Source organism: Xenopus laevis, chromosome 2L (assembly GCF_017654675.1).
Source record: "Xenopus laevis strain J_2021 chromosome 2L, Xenopus_laevis_v10.1, whole genome shotgun sequence".
In the NCBI taxonomy this organism is placed as follows: domain Eukaryota; kingdom Metazoa; phylum Chordata; class Amphibia; order Anura; family Pipidae; genus Xenopus; species Xenopus laevis.
Window position 1 is genome coordinate 2,318,185 of NC_054373.1, and position 17,317 is coordinate 2,335,501.

Consider the following 17,317-nt stretch of genomic DNA (forward strand, 5'->3'; position numbering starts at 1 on the left):
CTCTTACAGCTGAGAATGTTTTCTATTGCCTACATGGCCTGTCCCAGACACAGTTGGTTAGCACCCTGTTACAGTTCAGATACCAACTTATCTGCTTCTATTAGCAAGGCCACACAGCCTACTATAAGTCCAGCATTGCTCACATTTATGGGGGTGGCATAATTGTGTCTTATATGCCCCTACCTTTCACCTCATTAAGGAAAGTCTCAAAGGAACTATAACCTGTAGTTACTTGGCTACAAGTTTAGTACTGGGTACATTTAATGATACCCCTTGTTGTCATTTACCATATTGGGTGACGTACTGGGCTCCCAGTGCACTGTAGTAAATCAACTTTGGCTCCCGCACACCCTCTGGTAAATAACAAACAATACCTGGTGCACAAAGGTAGAGGATCGGCCGCCTCAAAAATAGTATTAGCAGAAAGAATCCCAAGGCACACAGGGTGAATGCAAGCAAGCTTTGTCGAAGTATGGGAATCACACGCTGTAGGCAGAATAACTGCATTTAGGATTTATTAAATTTCCACACATTGTGTGGAAATTTAATAAATCCTAAATGCAGTTATTCTGCCTACAACGTGTGATTCCCATACTTCAACAAAACTGTGATTTATAAGAGGAGGCCAGGGACGGAGCTTCCAGGGAAACACATACTGGCTATACTAAAAGTGCGGCTAATGAGTGTAAACCTACTATAAATGCAAGCAAGCTGCCTTGCGTGTTTATTGTGAAGTGCAACTTTCTGGGGTCACGCTTGAGAAAGGGGCATGACCCCGAAACGTTGAACTTCGCAATAAACACGCAAGGCAGCTTGCTTGCATTAACCCTGTGTGCCTTGGGATTCTTTCTGCTCCCAGTGCACTGGCCACATTGCACTCCAGCATTTATTTACTCCTGAACCAGTGGTAAATGACAAGTCATAAACATAGTAAAACTTAATACCCTGGATGCAGGCTAATGGTGGACTATTCCCCAAATGTATTATTAGGCACACATTTTCCCAATGAGCAGTTACCCCTGACAACCAATACAATTCTTGTATTTAAACAGGTGACTAGTAAATGCCACCTGCTGATTGGTTGCTATGGGATACTGCCCCAGGGAAAACTTAGTGCCTTTTATTACATAACACCATTTATGTTTTCTATGGTTCCTTACTGACTAACAGTACAAATACTGATTATTTATAAGAAAGATTGTATGTTAATCATATAGAGTGGTGTAATCTCTATGACTGCAGCAGCTCTCTTGCCCATTGTTTGCTTGCTCCAAGTTTCTCTGTGATGATACCATGAGTTTTATACAAACCAATCATCATGAAACCAATCAGTTGTAGAGCTCTTCTAGCAGATGAAAACCTGCCATTTCTGGGATATATTTTGTTCAAGTGTTTTTCAATTCCAAACATCATTCTTACATCTGAAGCACAGATGTGTCTTTAGTTGCACTTCTGCAACTAACACACTTTTAACCTTTTAAAATCATTTAAAGTGCAAAACCTTCTCAAGAAATTGTGTCCCAGAATGAGGAGACAGGTATATATGTATGCAATAGAGCTGTGCATCAGTGGATCAGAGTAGCCATGGTACCCTTGACTTCCCTCCAGCTATTTAATTGTAGTACGGACTCCCCAGACTGTGGCCCTTTATTGGAGCCCAGGTCAGTGGCTGAGGGAAGAAAGAATCCAGCTGAGATTTGGGGAAAATGCCATGTTTTATTGTTACTCCAGGAAACCTCTGACATAGTAAGTGAATGTTTATTTACTGACCTAGCTATCCATGGACTTATGGCTGATCAACTTGTCTTTTACTGGCCATTTATTTACATTCTAAGCAGATGAGATTGTGCTCTACTATATGTCTCACTCAAATCATAATTAAAGGGCGTTATTTATCAAAGGTCGAATTTTAGAGGATTGTGAACTTTTTTTTAGACCTCAAATGAACTCACAACTCCAATAGTTTCTAATTTAGGAAAAAATTTGAATGTAAAAAACTGGAATCAGTGAATTCAAGTTGAGAAACCTGAAACTCGAATTGCAAAACCCCACAAAAAAACGTGAACATCATGAAGGCTATTAACATCTTCATAAGGTTCAAAGGGACTCTGTCATTGACGCCTACATGACCTTGACAGGTTTTAGATGTCAAGTGTATTTTCGGGTGCAAGCTATTTCCAGGTTCAGGGTATATGTTTTAAGCTTAAAAATCTATTTTTGAGAAAATAATTCTCTTTTTTTGTGGCAAAAACAACTCGACCTCAATAAATAACCCCCTAAATGTTTTTGAGCAGTTTAACTTCATTGCGCAATGAATGTTTTTAATGTTTAAAGCCATTGCTCTGTTATAGTACGCACATTTCTTGCTTCAAAATGGAAACAACTTACAGCAAGTCCAATTGTTGATTTAATAATGAGCATACTGAACAAGGTAGCCCCAGCACTCTCAATATATAACCCCCTGAAAAAATATTCTTGCACAACTGAACTGTAACTTTCTTAAAAAAGACACTTTTAGTTACAAAGTTTGTACAAAGGATGCATAAGCTGACGCACCCCATCAAGGCAGTGTCCATGCGTCAGTCCTATCCTAAGTGAAAAAAATAAAGTGTTACCTTTGGGGGGAGATAGACCATACCTGCTTTTCTCTTTATTTAGCATGATCTCTTCCAAAGACACCATTATGCAGGGGTTGGGAGAGCGAGCATTTAAGGAGAGAGCCACCTCCCCAAAAAATATAACATTTTTTTTTTTTTTTTAAACTTGTTTTTATTAAAGGTCGAACATGTAAATCAATGAAAACCATTTGGACATACCAGAGGTCCGAAATAGTAAATAGAACAACACAGAATAGTACGTACATGTGTCATAAAGTTAAAGAGTAGATAAAGAAGAAAATAAAAGAAAAAAAAAAAATTGAAGAATAAACATATAAACAAAACTATTTGCCCTGATATAGCAAGTTACAGAGTACGGAACATTTCCATAGGTCAAAGTCAATTACCTTAGATATGAGGCCAGAAGTCTATTAGTTTGTTGAGTCCTGGGGGGCGATCCTGGAGTTGTCACATTCCCATAAAGTATATTTTGAATATATTGAAAAGTTTCTATTAATAGTGGGTTATCTCTAAGAGTTTCCAAGTCATACCAAGTGGTATTCTGAAATGTATACGTGGTCAGATACTTAAGCGATTGTGGGAGGCTATTGATATATGCGTGCCAAACAGAGAAGAATTTATCTACCCGCTGTTCTTTTCTGACTGTGGCTTCCAGCCAGTCCATATGGAAGATGTAGTGCAATTTTTGTTTAGTAAGTAGAAGGGATGGGCTGTCTTCAGAAAGCCATTGATGCAGAATTGCCTTTCTGGACGCTGCTGCCAATCGGATTGCTAAGCGTTTCTCATCTCCCGTTAAATTCGTATAATGTGTTACAAAACTAAACACTGCCCACTCCATGCTTGGTTGGATCTGTTTGTTAGTTAGCTGCGTCCAGTAAGAGGAGACATCTCGCCAGAAATCTACGATTTTAGGACAAAACCAGAACATATGCAAGAGATCTGCTTTGGGGGCCTGACAATGAGTGCAACTGTCTGAGGGGAGACTACCCATTTTATAGCGTCTTTCGGGGGTCAAATATGAATTATGAAGAATCTGAAGGGTCATTTCCTGATATCGGCTGGCCGGGAGCAATCTCATCATTTGAACATGAGATTGTAAGATCTCCGTGGAATGTAATTGAGGTATGGATAGAGTCCATTTAAACAGAGATTCTCCTACCGAGTCTGTGTCTACGCTTGTACGTATCACACAGTATATGTGCGAGGTAGAGCGATATGTATTCTGATCTTTCCAAAGAGTATCTATCGCATTAACAGTACCCTTATCTCTTATCGCTTGAGTGGCAGTTCTAGCAAAATGTAATAATTGCATACTAAGAAATAGGTATGGTCTTGTGAACGGGAACTTTTCGTTTAGCTCCGCCAGGGATAGTAGGTCTGAGTTTTGTTTAAGTAGGGTACCTATACTGTATAGACCATTATTTTTCCAGATTTGCAAGGTTGGATGTGATATACCTACGGGAAATTGTGCATTGCCAAGCCAGGTAAGATATGGCGAGTATTGCGGGGTGAGGTGAAACTTTAGCCGTAGGGAACGCCAGGTTTTATAAGTATCTGCAAAAAGTGGATTATCTTTTAGAGGTTGTGGGACGACTGAAAGTAGGGAGTGTAAGAGGTAGTTTAGAGTCAAACCACAAGACTGATATTGATCCAGGTCAATTGTAGTAAACCGATTACGATCCATGAGCCAGTCCCCAGCATAACGTAGTAGTGCAGCATCATTGTATTCCTTTATATTTGGCAAGTTGACCCCCCCGAAAGCTTTGGGGAGATGCAGTTTATAGAGACTAATCCTAGAACGTCTGTTCTGCCATATAAATGTACGAAGTATTTTATGCAAACGTGTCAAGTCTGATTTCTTTATACAATATGGCAACATCTGAATGGGGTATAAAAGTTTTGGAAATAAAATCATTTTAATGAAATGAATTCTACCCAAAAAAGTTAGATTAATGTGCTTCCATTGAATGGTCAAATATAACATTTTTTAACAAACAAGCTGAAATGCAGCTCCTCACCTTTCTTATTGGGTGCACTTGGGCAAGGCTTAATTTACATACTAAACAAGGTAGCCCAGCACTCTCATGATGAGATAATGATGAGACCTTGTTGTATTTGCAGGATCACATGTTGCCATTTACCGTTCCAGAGTAAGTGGCTGTATGTTGGAACAGAAAGGGGTAACACGCACATTGTAAATATCGAATCCTTTATTCTTTCTGGATATATTGTCATGTGGAACAAGGCAATAGAACTGTAAGTACATTTATTTCAAGTATTGTTTATTTGATGGTAAAGTGAACGCATTTTACTGCACAGATGGATCCTGCAGTATTGCTGTGTACCACAACTATGAAGTTCTTGCTCATGTGGACGGTTAATGGCTTGGCAAGAATAGCATAACAACGGCACAAGATTACACAGTGTTTGTGGGAATGCAGTGTTCTCCATCTGTGCATAATTATTACAAATATGTACTTATTATTATGGATAGTGTGAACTGCAGCAATGTGATATGTTGCAAGTATATTCAGTTTTTGCTTAAAGGGGTGGTCACCTTTATTTTAACTTTTAGTTTGTTATAGAATGTTCCATTCCTAACAATTTTGCAATTGCCCTTCACATTCTTTATAGTTTTTGAATTATTTGCCTTTCTTATCTGCCTTTTTCTAGCTTTCAAATGGGGGTCACTGATCCCAGCAAGCAAACAACTATTGCTCTGTAAGGCTACAATGTGATTGTTTTTGTTACTTTTTATTATGTATGTTCATTTTCAGTCCTCCTCCTATAATTACTCCAGTTTCTTACTCAAACCACTGCCTGGTTCCAAGAAAAAAATAAGACCCTAGTGTGGTGTTTATACAAATGGCCCGTAGATGTCACTGTGCTCAAGACTTATACTGTGCATACTTCCTGGAGAGCTTAAAAGTGAAAGTTACTGTTGTGTAATGCCTGCATGAGCCTGCTAATAAAGCACTGTTATACTCTACTCATCCTCGGCCACCCAAAACATAACAGATTGACGACGAGATGGATCTTCTAACTCTGCAGCAGCCTGCACCTTTTCTTACAAACCCTGGTGTTTGAAAACTACATTATTGCTGCTGACCAAGGGGAGATTTGTGCTGCTAGAAAGCTTTACTTATTCACTGCCTGGGAGCAGAGGGACAGCGTATATTCTATACATTACCATTAGCTGATGAGAGTTATGAAACTGCTCTTACTGTTAAAAAGAACTTTTTCATGCCAAGAGTAAATGTGGTTGCTGAAAGATATAAATTCCGCCAATGTGGACAGCGTAACGGCGAATCCACAGAACAATTAGTAGCAGCTTTGAGAGAGCTGGTTGTTACCTGTGAGTTTGGGAATATAACAGATGAACTGATAAGAGACCAAATAGTGGAAAACACAAACTCACCTCACATTATAGAGAGACTGCTCCTAGAGAAGGATTTAACCCTTGCAAAGGCTATTACAGTCGCTAGCCAAATTGAAACAGCAGTGGCAGAGGCTAAAACTCTCAGTCAGGGCACTGCTGGGAATGTACAGACTGTGAATTCAGCATTGTGGCCTAATAATGCACAGTCACAGGCTAAATACAGGGCTAAGGAAAGGGATTCACCTACATTGCAAAACCGTGCAGCAAATAAAAATAGAAAATACTGCAACAACCCAATCATCTCCAGCTGAATTATTACATGGCAGACAGATGCGCAATAAGTTACATGTTACAGACATCAAACTTCCACAAAATATTGTGCCTACAAAATCATCTACTGCTGACATTGTGAAACGTCAACAAGCCAAATGCAAGGCTTGTACTGACAGAAAACATGGTGCACTTTCGGCCTGAATCTTTAGTCAGAATTAAGAAACCAGGAATACTGAAACAAGGACAATCTAAATTTACTACACCACCTGAAGTGAGATGCCAGGGAGGACCATACACATATGAACTATCTGTTGGACGCATATGGAATGCAAGTCGTCTTGCTCCTGTTAGATATGACTTATACTGTGCATACTTCCTGGAGAGCTTAAAAGTGAAAGTTACTGTTGTGTAATGCCTGCATGAGCCTGCTAATAAAGCACTGTTATACTCTCCTCATCCTCGGCTACCCAAAACATAACACCTAGCAACCAGGTAGCTGCTGAAATACCAAACCGGAGAGCTGCTGAACAGCTAAATACCTGAAGAACCATAGGAAATAAAAAATGAAAAAAAGAGCAATTGCAAACTGATCATACTTAAATTCAGTTTAAAGGTGAACTACCCTTTTAAATCAGTAAGGAGCCAGTGCCCCAACCATGAGACAGCTAGAGGTCGCAGAAGATGTTTTATTTGCTATTCACTATGGTCCTAATAAAGGAACATTGACGTTCTTTCATTTCTGAGCCTCAACAGCACCATATTTGTACAACTAGCTTCTCAAAATTCACCTCACCCAAAATCACCTGCCCCCCCCCCTGGGCCCCAGCACTGACTATGATTCCTTTTTACTAACAGTAACATTTCATTAACTATTGTTGCCGTGAATGACAAATGAATGTACTTTCATGGAATTCAAATGCATCAGAGCTTTCTATGAGTGATAAATTGAGAATAAAGCTGATTTTAATGTATGACATTTGAAACGATGTGACTATTGTCAGCATCTTATCAAAGACACCTTATTAATGTTATTGTATGAATTATTGTGATTAAAGATGTAGCATTTAGACATGTCTTATTTGGTGATATTTAGAAGATGAATACAAATCAGCCAGGTTTGCTGTTATTACACAAATCCATTTTCTTACTCTCCTCCTTGGCAACTGAATCAGACATAAATCACATTTACAGTCATCATGACCTTTATCTTGCTAAAATTTACAGTTTTTCTAGATCCTATTGTATTTCATTAATGACCCTCATGATAAGTTGGGTAAATACATTTAAGATACTTTCAAGCAAACTATCCTCAAAGTGGGACAGTCACAGGTAACATCAGGCATTATCGGGGCAAATTAAAATTTATTGCACCTGTTTACGTTCTGTCTATTTTAACTGATACAGATGAGAATCAATGAGTGACCATAAACTTGGAAACTTATACCAAGCCTGTCCATTTATATACATGGTGCAGTTTATACTGGCTGCAACCATTGCTACGCCAGGGGCAGTTGATGGGAATAGAGACTGGTTATACTGAGTTATACTGGTTATACAATTGAGCTGTGTATTATATTGTCGATTTTTCCCATGGTTTGTTGTTTATTTTTGAGGGTTAGTCTCAGTGAGATCACATATACAGTTGGCATAATTGACAACATGCGCAATATTTTGGCGCTCTAAAAAAACATGTTAATAATAATAACATAAATATCATTATAAAAGGCACTATTCAAGAGACTAAACAGCTGAACAGGCTATGTATTGATTAGACAAATATCCCTATGAATATTCTAATGAGTCCTCAATACTGCCACTAAAAGATTGATGAATTGGAGGTAACAATGCAAAGCTGAGGACAGGGAGAGTTAGGGGCATATTTATCAAGGGCCGTATTTCGAATTGAAAAAACTTCAAAATTCGAATTCAAAAAGACCAACTGAAATTGACTCAAAGGTTTTTTTTGGTCGATAGGTCAGTTTTCGATCTAATAGGTCCGTATTCGGCCGAATTCGAATTGAAGGAATAGCACCTTCATCAAAGTCGATTCAAAGTCCACCAATTGACTCCAAATAGGTTCTAGGAGGTCCCCCATAGGCTAAAACAGCAATTCGGCAGGTTTTAGATGGCGAATGGTCGGAGACTAATTTTTAAAGAGACAGTACAAATATATATTATAAATGTTGATATTCAAATTTTTTTCAAATTCAAATCGAATTTTTACTATTCCCTAGTCGAAGTACATAAAAAATAGATCAAAATTAGAATTTTTTCATTTTAAAATTCACCTCGACCTTTGATAAATCTGCCCCTTACTGTGAGCTTTATTCCATTTTAAAAATGTCAGGAGTAAATGTAATTTTTCTTCTCCGTTGTAACAAAATATTCACCAAAGTATCTGTAAACTGTCTTTCTTTCAGTAAACACAATGAAAAGCGAAGGCTGAGTCAAAATGTTGGAATATTTCTGTTTGTGAATAAAGAGATTGTATTTACACAAGTATGGCATTGGGATGTCATTAGATGTGATCTACTTAGATTTTAATAAAGCATTTGATACAGGACCACACTGAAAATTACTGATTATATGAAGGAATATTTGCCTGGAACATAATATTTGTACTTGGATAGGGAACTGGTGGGAGGATAGATTTACCAGTGGTGGTTAATGGAACATTTTCTGATTTGACCAGTGTTATTAGGGGAGAACCTCAGGGGTCTGTACTTTTGCCTTGCAATTTTTTACTTTTTTACTTTTTACTTTGGCCTTGCCATTTGCCTTGCAATTTGTTTATTAATGTCTATAACAGAGGGTTTTACACTGATTAGTGATTATGCCTTACTTCTTGTGATGGTTCCCTGGATGCTCCGTCCCCGGCACCCTGTATATATCCAATGCATTGTGAAGAATGGGAATCATTCACGACAGCAGGTTAACTGCAATTATGCTGTTTATTGTGTCACCACACCTTGTTTAAAAAATTTGTTTATTAATGACCTGGAGGTGGGCACTTTAAATACTGTCTCTATATTTTACTAAATTGTGCAGAACTATAGTTTCCATGCGGGATGCTGCCACTTTGCACAGTGATTTGTCTAAGTTGAAAAATTGGGCAGCAAACTGGAAATTGAGGTTCAATGTTGGTAAATGCAAGTTATGCACTTTGGTAGAAATAATATAAATGCAAGTTATAAACTAAATGGCAGTGTGTTGGGAGTTTCCTTAAATGAGAAGGATTTGGGGGGTTTGTGGATAACAGACTGTGCAACTCTAGACAGTGCCATTATGTGGCCACTAAAACAAATAAAGTTTTGGGGGAATTAACTTGAGGGATGAAAACATAATTTTTCCTCTTTATATGCCCCTGGTAAGGCCTCACCCTGAGTAGGGGTGGGGGGCAATGTTGGGCTCCAGGCCTTAAGAGGGATATAAATGAACTGGAGAGAGTGCAGAGACTAAGTGCAACTAAGCTGGTTAGAGGGAGGGAAGAGTTATATTATGAGGGTAGACTGTCAATGTTGGGGTTGTTGATCTGGAGAAAAGGTGCTTGTGAGGGGCATTACTCATTACAATTATGTTTACAGCTCTCCAGTTTGCAGTTTCAGAAAGCGGGTTGCTAGCATCCAAACTCCCCTAGCAACCATGCATTGATTTGAATAAGAGACTGGAATATGAATAGAAGAGACCCTGAATAGAAAGATGAGGAATACAAAGTAAAAATAATAATACATGTGTAGTGTGACAAGAGCTCTGATAATGCTGGAAGCTGCAGGCCTGAAGGGGTGGGGCTGGGAGGTCACATGTACAGGAAGCTGTTTGCTCAGAGAGGTCAGGAGGAAGTGGGAGTGCATGCTGGGAAAGAGGTAACAGGAAAGACTTGCTGCAGTGTGGGCTGGTGGCTGCACAAAAGAGTGGGATAAGCTGCAGCGTCCCCTCCATTTAGACTGTGATTCCTCAGAGCTGCACCCTATGTTATGTTACTGGACTGTTAATCTATAAGCCTGTTATACACAAGTGCAGCTGGAATACTCACACTGACTTTCCCTCTTGCTGGACTGCCTGAAAGAGACTGGAGGTGAATCTTACTGTATATGAGAATCTTATGTCAGACTGTTGCCTGGGGCCAGGTGCTGCCTGAAGGGACTATACACACTGACTTGTACTCCTGTTCAGCAGTTGTTCCCTACCAGATACATAAAGGGATTGTTTGTTATTAAAGTATTCTTGTACTGTTACCTGCTTGTGTGCTTCTTATGTGCCCATAAACCAGTCCCGTGCTCTGGGACGTAACATGCAGCCTTACAGAGCATTTGTTTTTAGATGGGGTCAGTGATCCCCATTTGAAACTGGAAAGAGTCAGAAGAGGAAGGCAAGTAATTCAAAAACGATAAAAAATGAATGCCAATGAAAAGTTGCTAAGAATTGTCTGTTCTATAACATACTAAAAGTCAACTCAAAGGTGAACCACCCCTTTAATGTTTTGGAAGGAATGTCATTAATCTCACAAGCCCACCCGCTTTCATTTGAAGTAAAATTTTTTACATTTCTTATGGTTTTTTTTTTTGCGTTCACACCTTGCCAAGGCACTGTGTACCCTTATGCTGCTATATAAATAAATGAAATGTAATGTTATAATTTGGTACATGCTGCTCCAGGTTCTTTATCATTTAATGGTGGTACATTTATCCATAAATATAAGACTATAAATAATCATGGATGGATATGCAGGTGGCTCAATTAATGTTTTACTTTACTTTTACTTTTACTTACATCCCAGATTAGATGGGTCCATTTTTTCTCTTAAAGGAAAACTATACCCCCCAAAATGAATACTTGAGCAATAGATATATTATATACTGGAATATATATTTAAGTAAATATTGCCCTTTTACATCTCTTGCCTTGAACCCCATTTGTGATGGTCTGTGTGCTGCCTCAGAGATCACCTGACCAGAAATACTTCAACTCTAACTGTAACAGGAAGAGATCACTTGACCAGAAATACTGCAGCTCTAATTGTAACAGGAATAGATCACCTGACCAGAAATACTGCAGCTCTAACTGTAACAGGAAGAGATCACATGACCAGAAATACTGTAGCTCTAACTGTAACAGGAAGAGATCACCTGACCAGAAATACTGCAGCTCTAACTGTAACAGGAAGAGATCACCTGACCAGAAATACTGCAGCTCTAATTGTAACAGGAAGAGATCACCTGACCATAAATACTGCAGCTCTAACTGTAACAGGAAGAGATCACATGACCAGAAATACTGTAGCTCTAACTGTAACAGGAAGAAGTGTGGAAGCAAAAGACACAACTGTGTCTGTTAATTGGCTAATGTGACCTAACAAGTATAGTTTGCTTGGTTTGTTTGTGTGCACCGGGAATCATACGATCTCAGGGGGCTGCCCTTATTTTTTAAAATGGCACTTTTCTATTTATGGTTACCCAATACTAAAAGTTTTCCTTTAACAAGTTTACATATTGATGAAAAAATAGTCACCTTGCTGTAGCTATGAGCTTTGAGAATATCCAAGATTGTCAAAGGCATTCCTCCTCACATCTTACCAGAATGTCCCCCACCTTCTTCCATTATCTTTACAACATATTCAGTACAAATATGTGGTGCCCTGACATCTAGCAGAATTAACCAACATGGTACAAAAAGGTCGGTACAGCCAAATAATCAGTCAACCAATCAGACACCCTGAAGCCAGCAAAAATGTAAATACCCTGCCCCTTTCATAACAGAAACAATATAAAGACACACATGCACATAAATACTGTACTTAAGTTGTTGTTATTATTATTGTTATTGATAGAAAATGTACGTTTTACAAAATATCCAAAGAACATCCATTTTTAATTATTATTGAATGATTTTGCAATATGTATAAGCAAATTTAACCAGTACTCTTGACATTCTTGAAAGGACATTAGGGGTTTTCCCAAAGAGAGTTATCAATGCTTGATATAGGGGTTCAGAAATTGTTCCCATGCTTAGCTATCACTATATGGCACTTTATTAAAGTTGTAAGCTCATAAAAGTTTTTTTTCATATTTCAGATCAACAAAAAGTCACCCAGGTCCAGTTGTACACTTAAGCGATACCCCTAGAGATGAGGGGAAGGTAAGATAAAGCTCTACTATTATTTTTACTGGTTATATATGCATCCATGTTCAAGAAAATTAGTATTAACTCTCCCCCAATATGTAGGATTCTTATTTGATAAACTTATGATTGACTGTGGCCCTAAAGAGCTAATCTCTAATAGACATGCCCTCTTCGCTCTGTTGGGCCTACTACTATGTATTACTGTGTGTACATGTGTATGAATATTTTCGTGGAAAAGTTCTGTAAAATTATGTTCCCAGCTAAACCTCATCATCTATGTATCTGCACATTGAAACAAAGGTTTTGTGTTGTGTAATCTTTTATTCTCCAAATTTGGTTGTGTTTGCAAGGTGAACAAAACAAAACAGCAGATTTTAGAATCTTCAGAGCCTTTCCTGCTCTGCATCTCCGACCACATTCGGTTTTCATTGGATCCTCTTCCTTCTCTTTGGCCATTTATGGGGTTTCCAGTGTATGCGCAGTTGACATGAACACAGGACTGGCTCCAACTGTGTATCAGCCAAATATCTCAGTGTCAGTGGACCCTTCCTGAAGAAAACTGAAGATGTGGAAGATGGTGCCCTTGAGTTCTGCTGCATTACTCTGCACGGATATGTGAAATTCACAATTAGGGACAGATTTTTCACTAATGCTCTATGAGGGGAGGAGGCACTATGGAGGGTAGTGGGTGGGGCTTTTCACATTAGGGTGAGTTTAGTTCTCCTTTAAGTGCAATATCAAACTATCAACATCCAATAAAGTAAAAAATATGGCAAACAACCCAGTCAATGGTGATATCAAGTATTGGGCCAGATTCAATTCAGTGAGAAATAGTTATCTCATGGTTTATCACATGAATACTCACGGATGAGATTCAATTTGAGGAGAAAAAACTTTTCTCCAAATTCAGTTCCAGTTTTCCCCCATAGACTTCAAATGAGTTTATACATGATAAACAGTAAGATAAGTGTTTCTGGAATGAATTGCATCTCAAATTGAATCTCGTCCATGACTTTTCACGTGATAAACCCTTTTCTCATTGAACTGAATCTTTCCCAATGTTGGATAGAATGAGTTTATCTAAATGAATGCTATCCATATCTGCGGTTTCTGGTGTCTACATATTGGAGAAAGTCTTGGAGGAAGGAGTTACATTGTAATGCAGGTTCCCTAATTTGGTTAAAAATATTTTCATATCTCAAAGATACACAGAAAGTAGTGATATGCAAGACGGCCTGATACCCGCGGTAGAGTCCTGCAGCGGTTCAGGTACCCCCAGGTTACCCGCAAAAACCGTGGAACCCTGCAGGTTGCAGATAGAAGTTTAGGGATCGGGTATAGACGTGCATCGGCGTTTTTGTTGGGTTTTCTGGTTGCGGGTCTTCCCAATAGCGAGATATACTACTTTTTTTCTGATCACGGTTACTTCTAATGATGTCACTTCCAGTTTACAACGACAGCGCTTCCTGTTTCTTGATGATCAGTGGGTCGCGGATCGAGTTGCGGATAAGGTACTTGCGGGTAGGGTAGTGGGTCCAAACGGGTAAGTATGCGGGTCGCAGGTCGGGTTCGGGTTTAACAAATTGGTTCTGCACAGGACTCTAACCCGTGGGTCATCACACATGCACAGTGAGTTCAGTTTGTGGGCGAGTTCGGGCTGAGTTATTCTCCCGCTAAGTATGCGTCGCTACCAGCAGTGTCTATTTATAGACACGCACATGCCCCGCCTCCCTCCGTGACATCAGAGATGGGTGGGTTGGGCACAGGTATATAAGGGGAAGCGGAGTGACTGGTTAGTGTTGGGTCGACAATTTGTCCACCCACACATCAATAATAGAAAGTGTCAACTAATTACATCTTCTATGGTACGTGCACACAGTTATCATGTTTTCTTTAATTATCAGAACTATGCTGTAGTTTGATTGTCTGTATAAAGAGAAAACACCTTTTTGGATGGTATATAAGCAAGGATCCCATGAATCTTGTAACATTAAAAAGGGGAGGATGTAGTCGAGCTTTGTGTATGTATTAATTAGCATCCATTTTTAGTGTGATTATTATTTTTGGTGCAATTGATTGAACACCCTATTGAGATACCAAATAGCTGTTTCACTAATGGGTTAAACATGCGCTAGAGAAATTCAATCCCCACTGTCCCTGCTTCATATATTTCTGTACTCAGACTAGAACACAATATGACTGTGAAGAAACTATTAAAGTGATACTGACACTATTATTCAAAATATTAATGCACATCACAAGTTACCTATAGCTCATGTTGATCGTTTTTCTTGGATAGCTCTGCTTTTGTAAGTAATCGTCACTTGAAGTTCCTAAACCTGACTGTTTTGCCAACCTGACTGTCCCATCTCAGCCTGTCTGTATCCAAAGAGTCAGTGGTCTTATGTTATTACTCTTATATTACAACCACACTGCCTATTGGTTTTAGGGATGTACCGAATCCAGGATTCGGTTCGGGATTCGGCCAGGATTCGGCCTTTTTCAGCAGGATTCGGATTCGGCTGAATCCTTCTGCCCAGCCGAACCGAATTTGCATATGCAAATTAGGGGTAGGAGGGAAATCTCGTGACTTTTTGTCACAAAACAAGGAAGTAAAAAATGTTTTCCCCTTCCCACCCCTAATTTGCATATGCAAATTAGGGTTCGGATTCGGTTCGGTATTCGGCCGAATCTTTCACGAAGGATTCGGGGGTTCGGCCGAATCCAAAAAAGTGGATTCGGTGCATCCCTAATTGGTTTGTTTATAAAAGAAAAGTTTGAGAGACAAAAATGTTTGTAATCTTTTTCCGATCAGAAAAGCAATTATTAGTTATTTAGATAAGGATCATAAATCATGGTTACTTTTCTATTATAAAGACAACTAGAATTGAAAGCATTAGCTTTCCTAATGATGTAAAATGACACAATGTTTCTTTTGCTGATGGTGTCACTTGTTATTTCCTTGTGGTCTGTAGAATGCCTGAAAGAATGTAGCAAGGGGGAATATTTGACTTTAACAAATTTGCATTTATTGACTTATCTGGCTAATTAAATCATTGCAATTTGAGCTCTTTTATGTTGTGTTTCAGCTGCTAATAGGTTATGAAAGCGGAACAATAGTTCTCTGGGATTTGCGATCTAAAAGAGCCGACCTAAGATTTCATTACGACGAGGTGAGTTTCTTTCCACTCCATCCAGTTTTGATTAAACATTAGCAATGTTTATATTGATAATCATCCAATATTAATAGGCCTGTAATAATAATCACAGTATGTAGGCACAGAGCTGATTTTTATGCTTACAGTCTTTTCTGCTGTTCTTCATTTATAATGCTGCTGCAAACCACAGGTCTGGACAGGAAAAATTGATTTAGTTCTCTATAAATGTAACTAATACCTCGGAGCATAAACCTGGAACATAGAATTATTCGTACTTTTATTATTCCACATATCTGATCGACCAAAATTCTGCTGTATATGTTGAAATGGATACCTACTGGTGAGCAACATTTCCTTAAGGTGGGCTGACTACTTAACAGAAGTATTTGGGGAGCAGATTATAGTACAGGTTATCCGAAAAAAAAGTTATCCAGAAAGCTCCAAATTACGGAAAGACCATCACCATAGATTCCATTTTATCCAAACAAAATGTTTAAAATGATTTAATTTTTCACTATAATATTAAAATAGTAGCCTGTACTTGATCCCAACTTAGATATGATTAATTCTTATTGGAAGCAAAACCAACCTATTGGGTTTATTTAATATTTCTAGTAGACTTAAGGTATAAAGATCCAAATTATGATATCGCCAGAAAATACAGTATATGTCTTGTCCTTGATCAGGATGGACTTACTTGAACACTAGCAATGAGACTGCAGACCTTCAAGGGGACAGACCTGCTTAGAGCAATCGTTTGACTGAATTCTAAAATGCAATAGATTGATATGAAGACACAGTATCTGACAGGCAGAGACGATGATGGGAGTTGCAGTTCAGCAAAAAGAAGTGGTTGCTAACTAGAAACAAATACTTGCCTTTCTATTTAGTTATCTGCATTGGCATAATTTCCTTTAATTAACAGGAAGGCTGATATAAAAGCTACATGACTATCCATAAATGTTCTATTAGTAATTGTAATTTCCCCTCCATCTAGACCATATGATAGAACAAAGAACAGAAACAAGCATTTATATTGTGCATTTATATTGTGCATTTATATTGTGCATACAACAGGGTATCACCTGTCCTGGCAAGTTGGGAATTCCATTTCTGGACGTAATAGAATCATACTTGAATTAAGGCTCCAGATTGTGTTACCATGGGATTTATTCTTCCAAATTGATCCGTTTTCCAGCTGGCTTTGGCATCTCATAAAAATTCAGGATTGATTTTTTTTTCCTTCAGAGATGTGTTTGATTGTTGTGATCAAAATACTCAGTGATGAAGTTGAAGTTACTACAGATATTTCAAAAGAAGTTGGAGGTTATTACCATTTAAAGGAGAACTAAAGCCTAACTAAAGAAGTAGGTAGAAATGTTGTACATGATGTTTTGTTCTTCTGTACCAGCCCAAGGCAACCACAGCCCTTTAGCAGTAAAGATCTGTGTCTCCAAAGATGCCCCAGTAGCTCCCCATCTTCTTTTCTGCTGAGTCACTGATTCACATGCTCTGTGCTGCTGTCACTTACTGAGCTTAGGGAGCCACTCACAATATACAGTACACATAGAATAGAAATGTCACAATATAAGGCTGATTAGTCATTAAAGGAGAAGGAAAGCTCCAAGACAGTTTATTGCCAATAGAATAGCCACAATAGTGCAAGCTAGAATGCTATATTTATTCTGCGGAATGCTTTACCATATCTGAGTAAACAGCTCTAGACACTGCCTCTGTTTGTTTAGGATATAAGCTGCCATATTAGCTTG

General features: G+C 38.6%; 1 protein-coding gene across 9 annotated transcripts in view; it reads left to right on the forward strand.

Moving 5' to 3' along the window:
* The window catches only part of LOC108707806 (syntaxin-binding protein 5-like), a 178,895-nt gene that overhangs the window by 58,373 nt on the left and 103,205 nt on the right, over positions 1–17,317 (forward strand). For all 9 annotated transcript variants that reach the window (XM_041581400.1, XM_041581401.1, XM_041581404.1 and 6 more), the window contains exons 5-7: positions 4,740–4,874; positions 12,342–12,405; positions 15,480–15,563. In XM_041581400.1, coding sequence (XP_041437334.1) covers positions 4,740–4,874; positions 12,342–12,405; positions 15,480–15,563 — 283 coding nt within the window. The remainder of the gene's footprint in view (positions 1–4,739; positions 4,875–12,341; positions 12,406–15,479; positions 15,564–17,317) is intronic.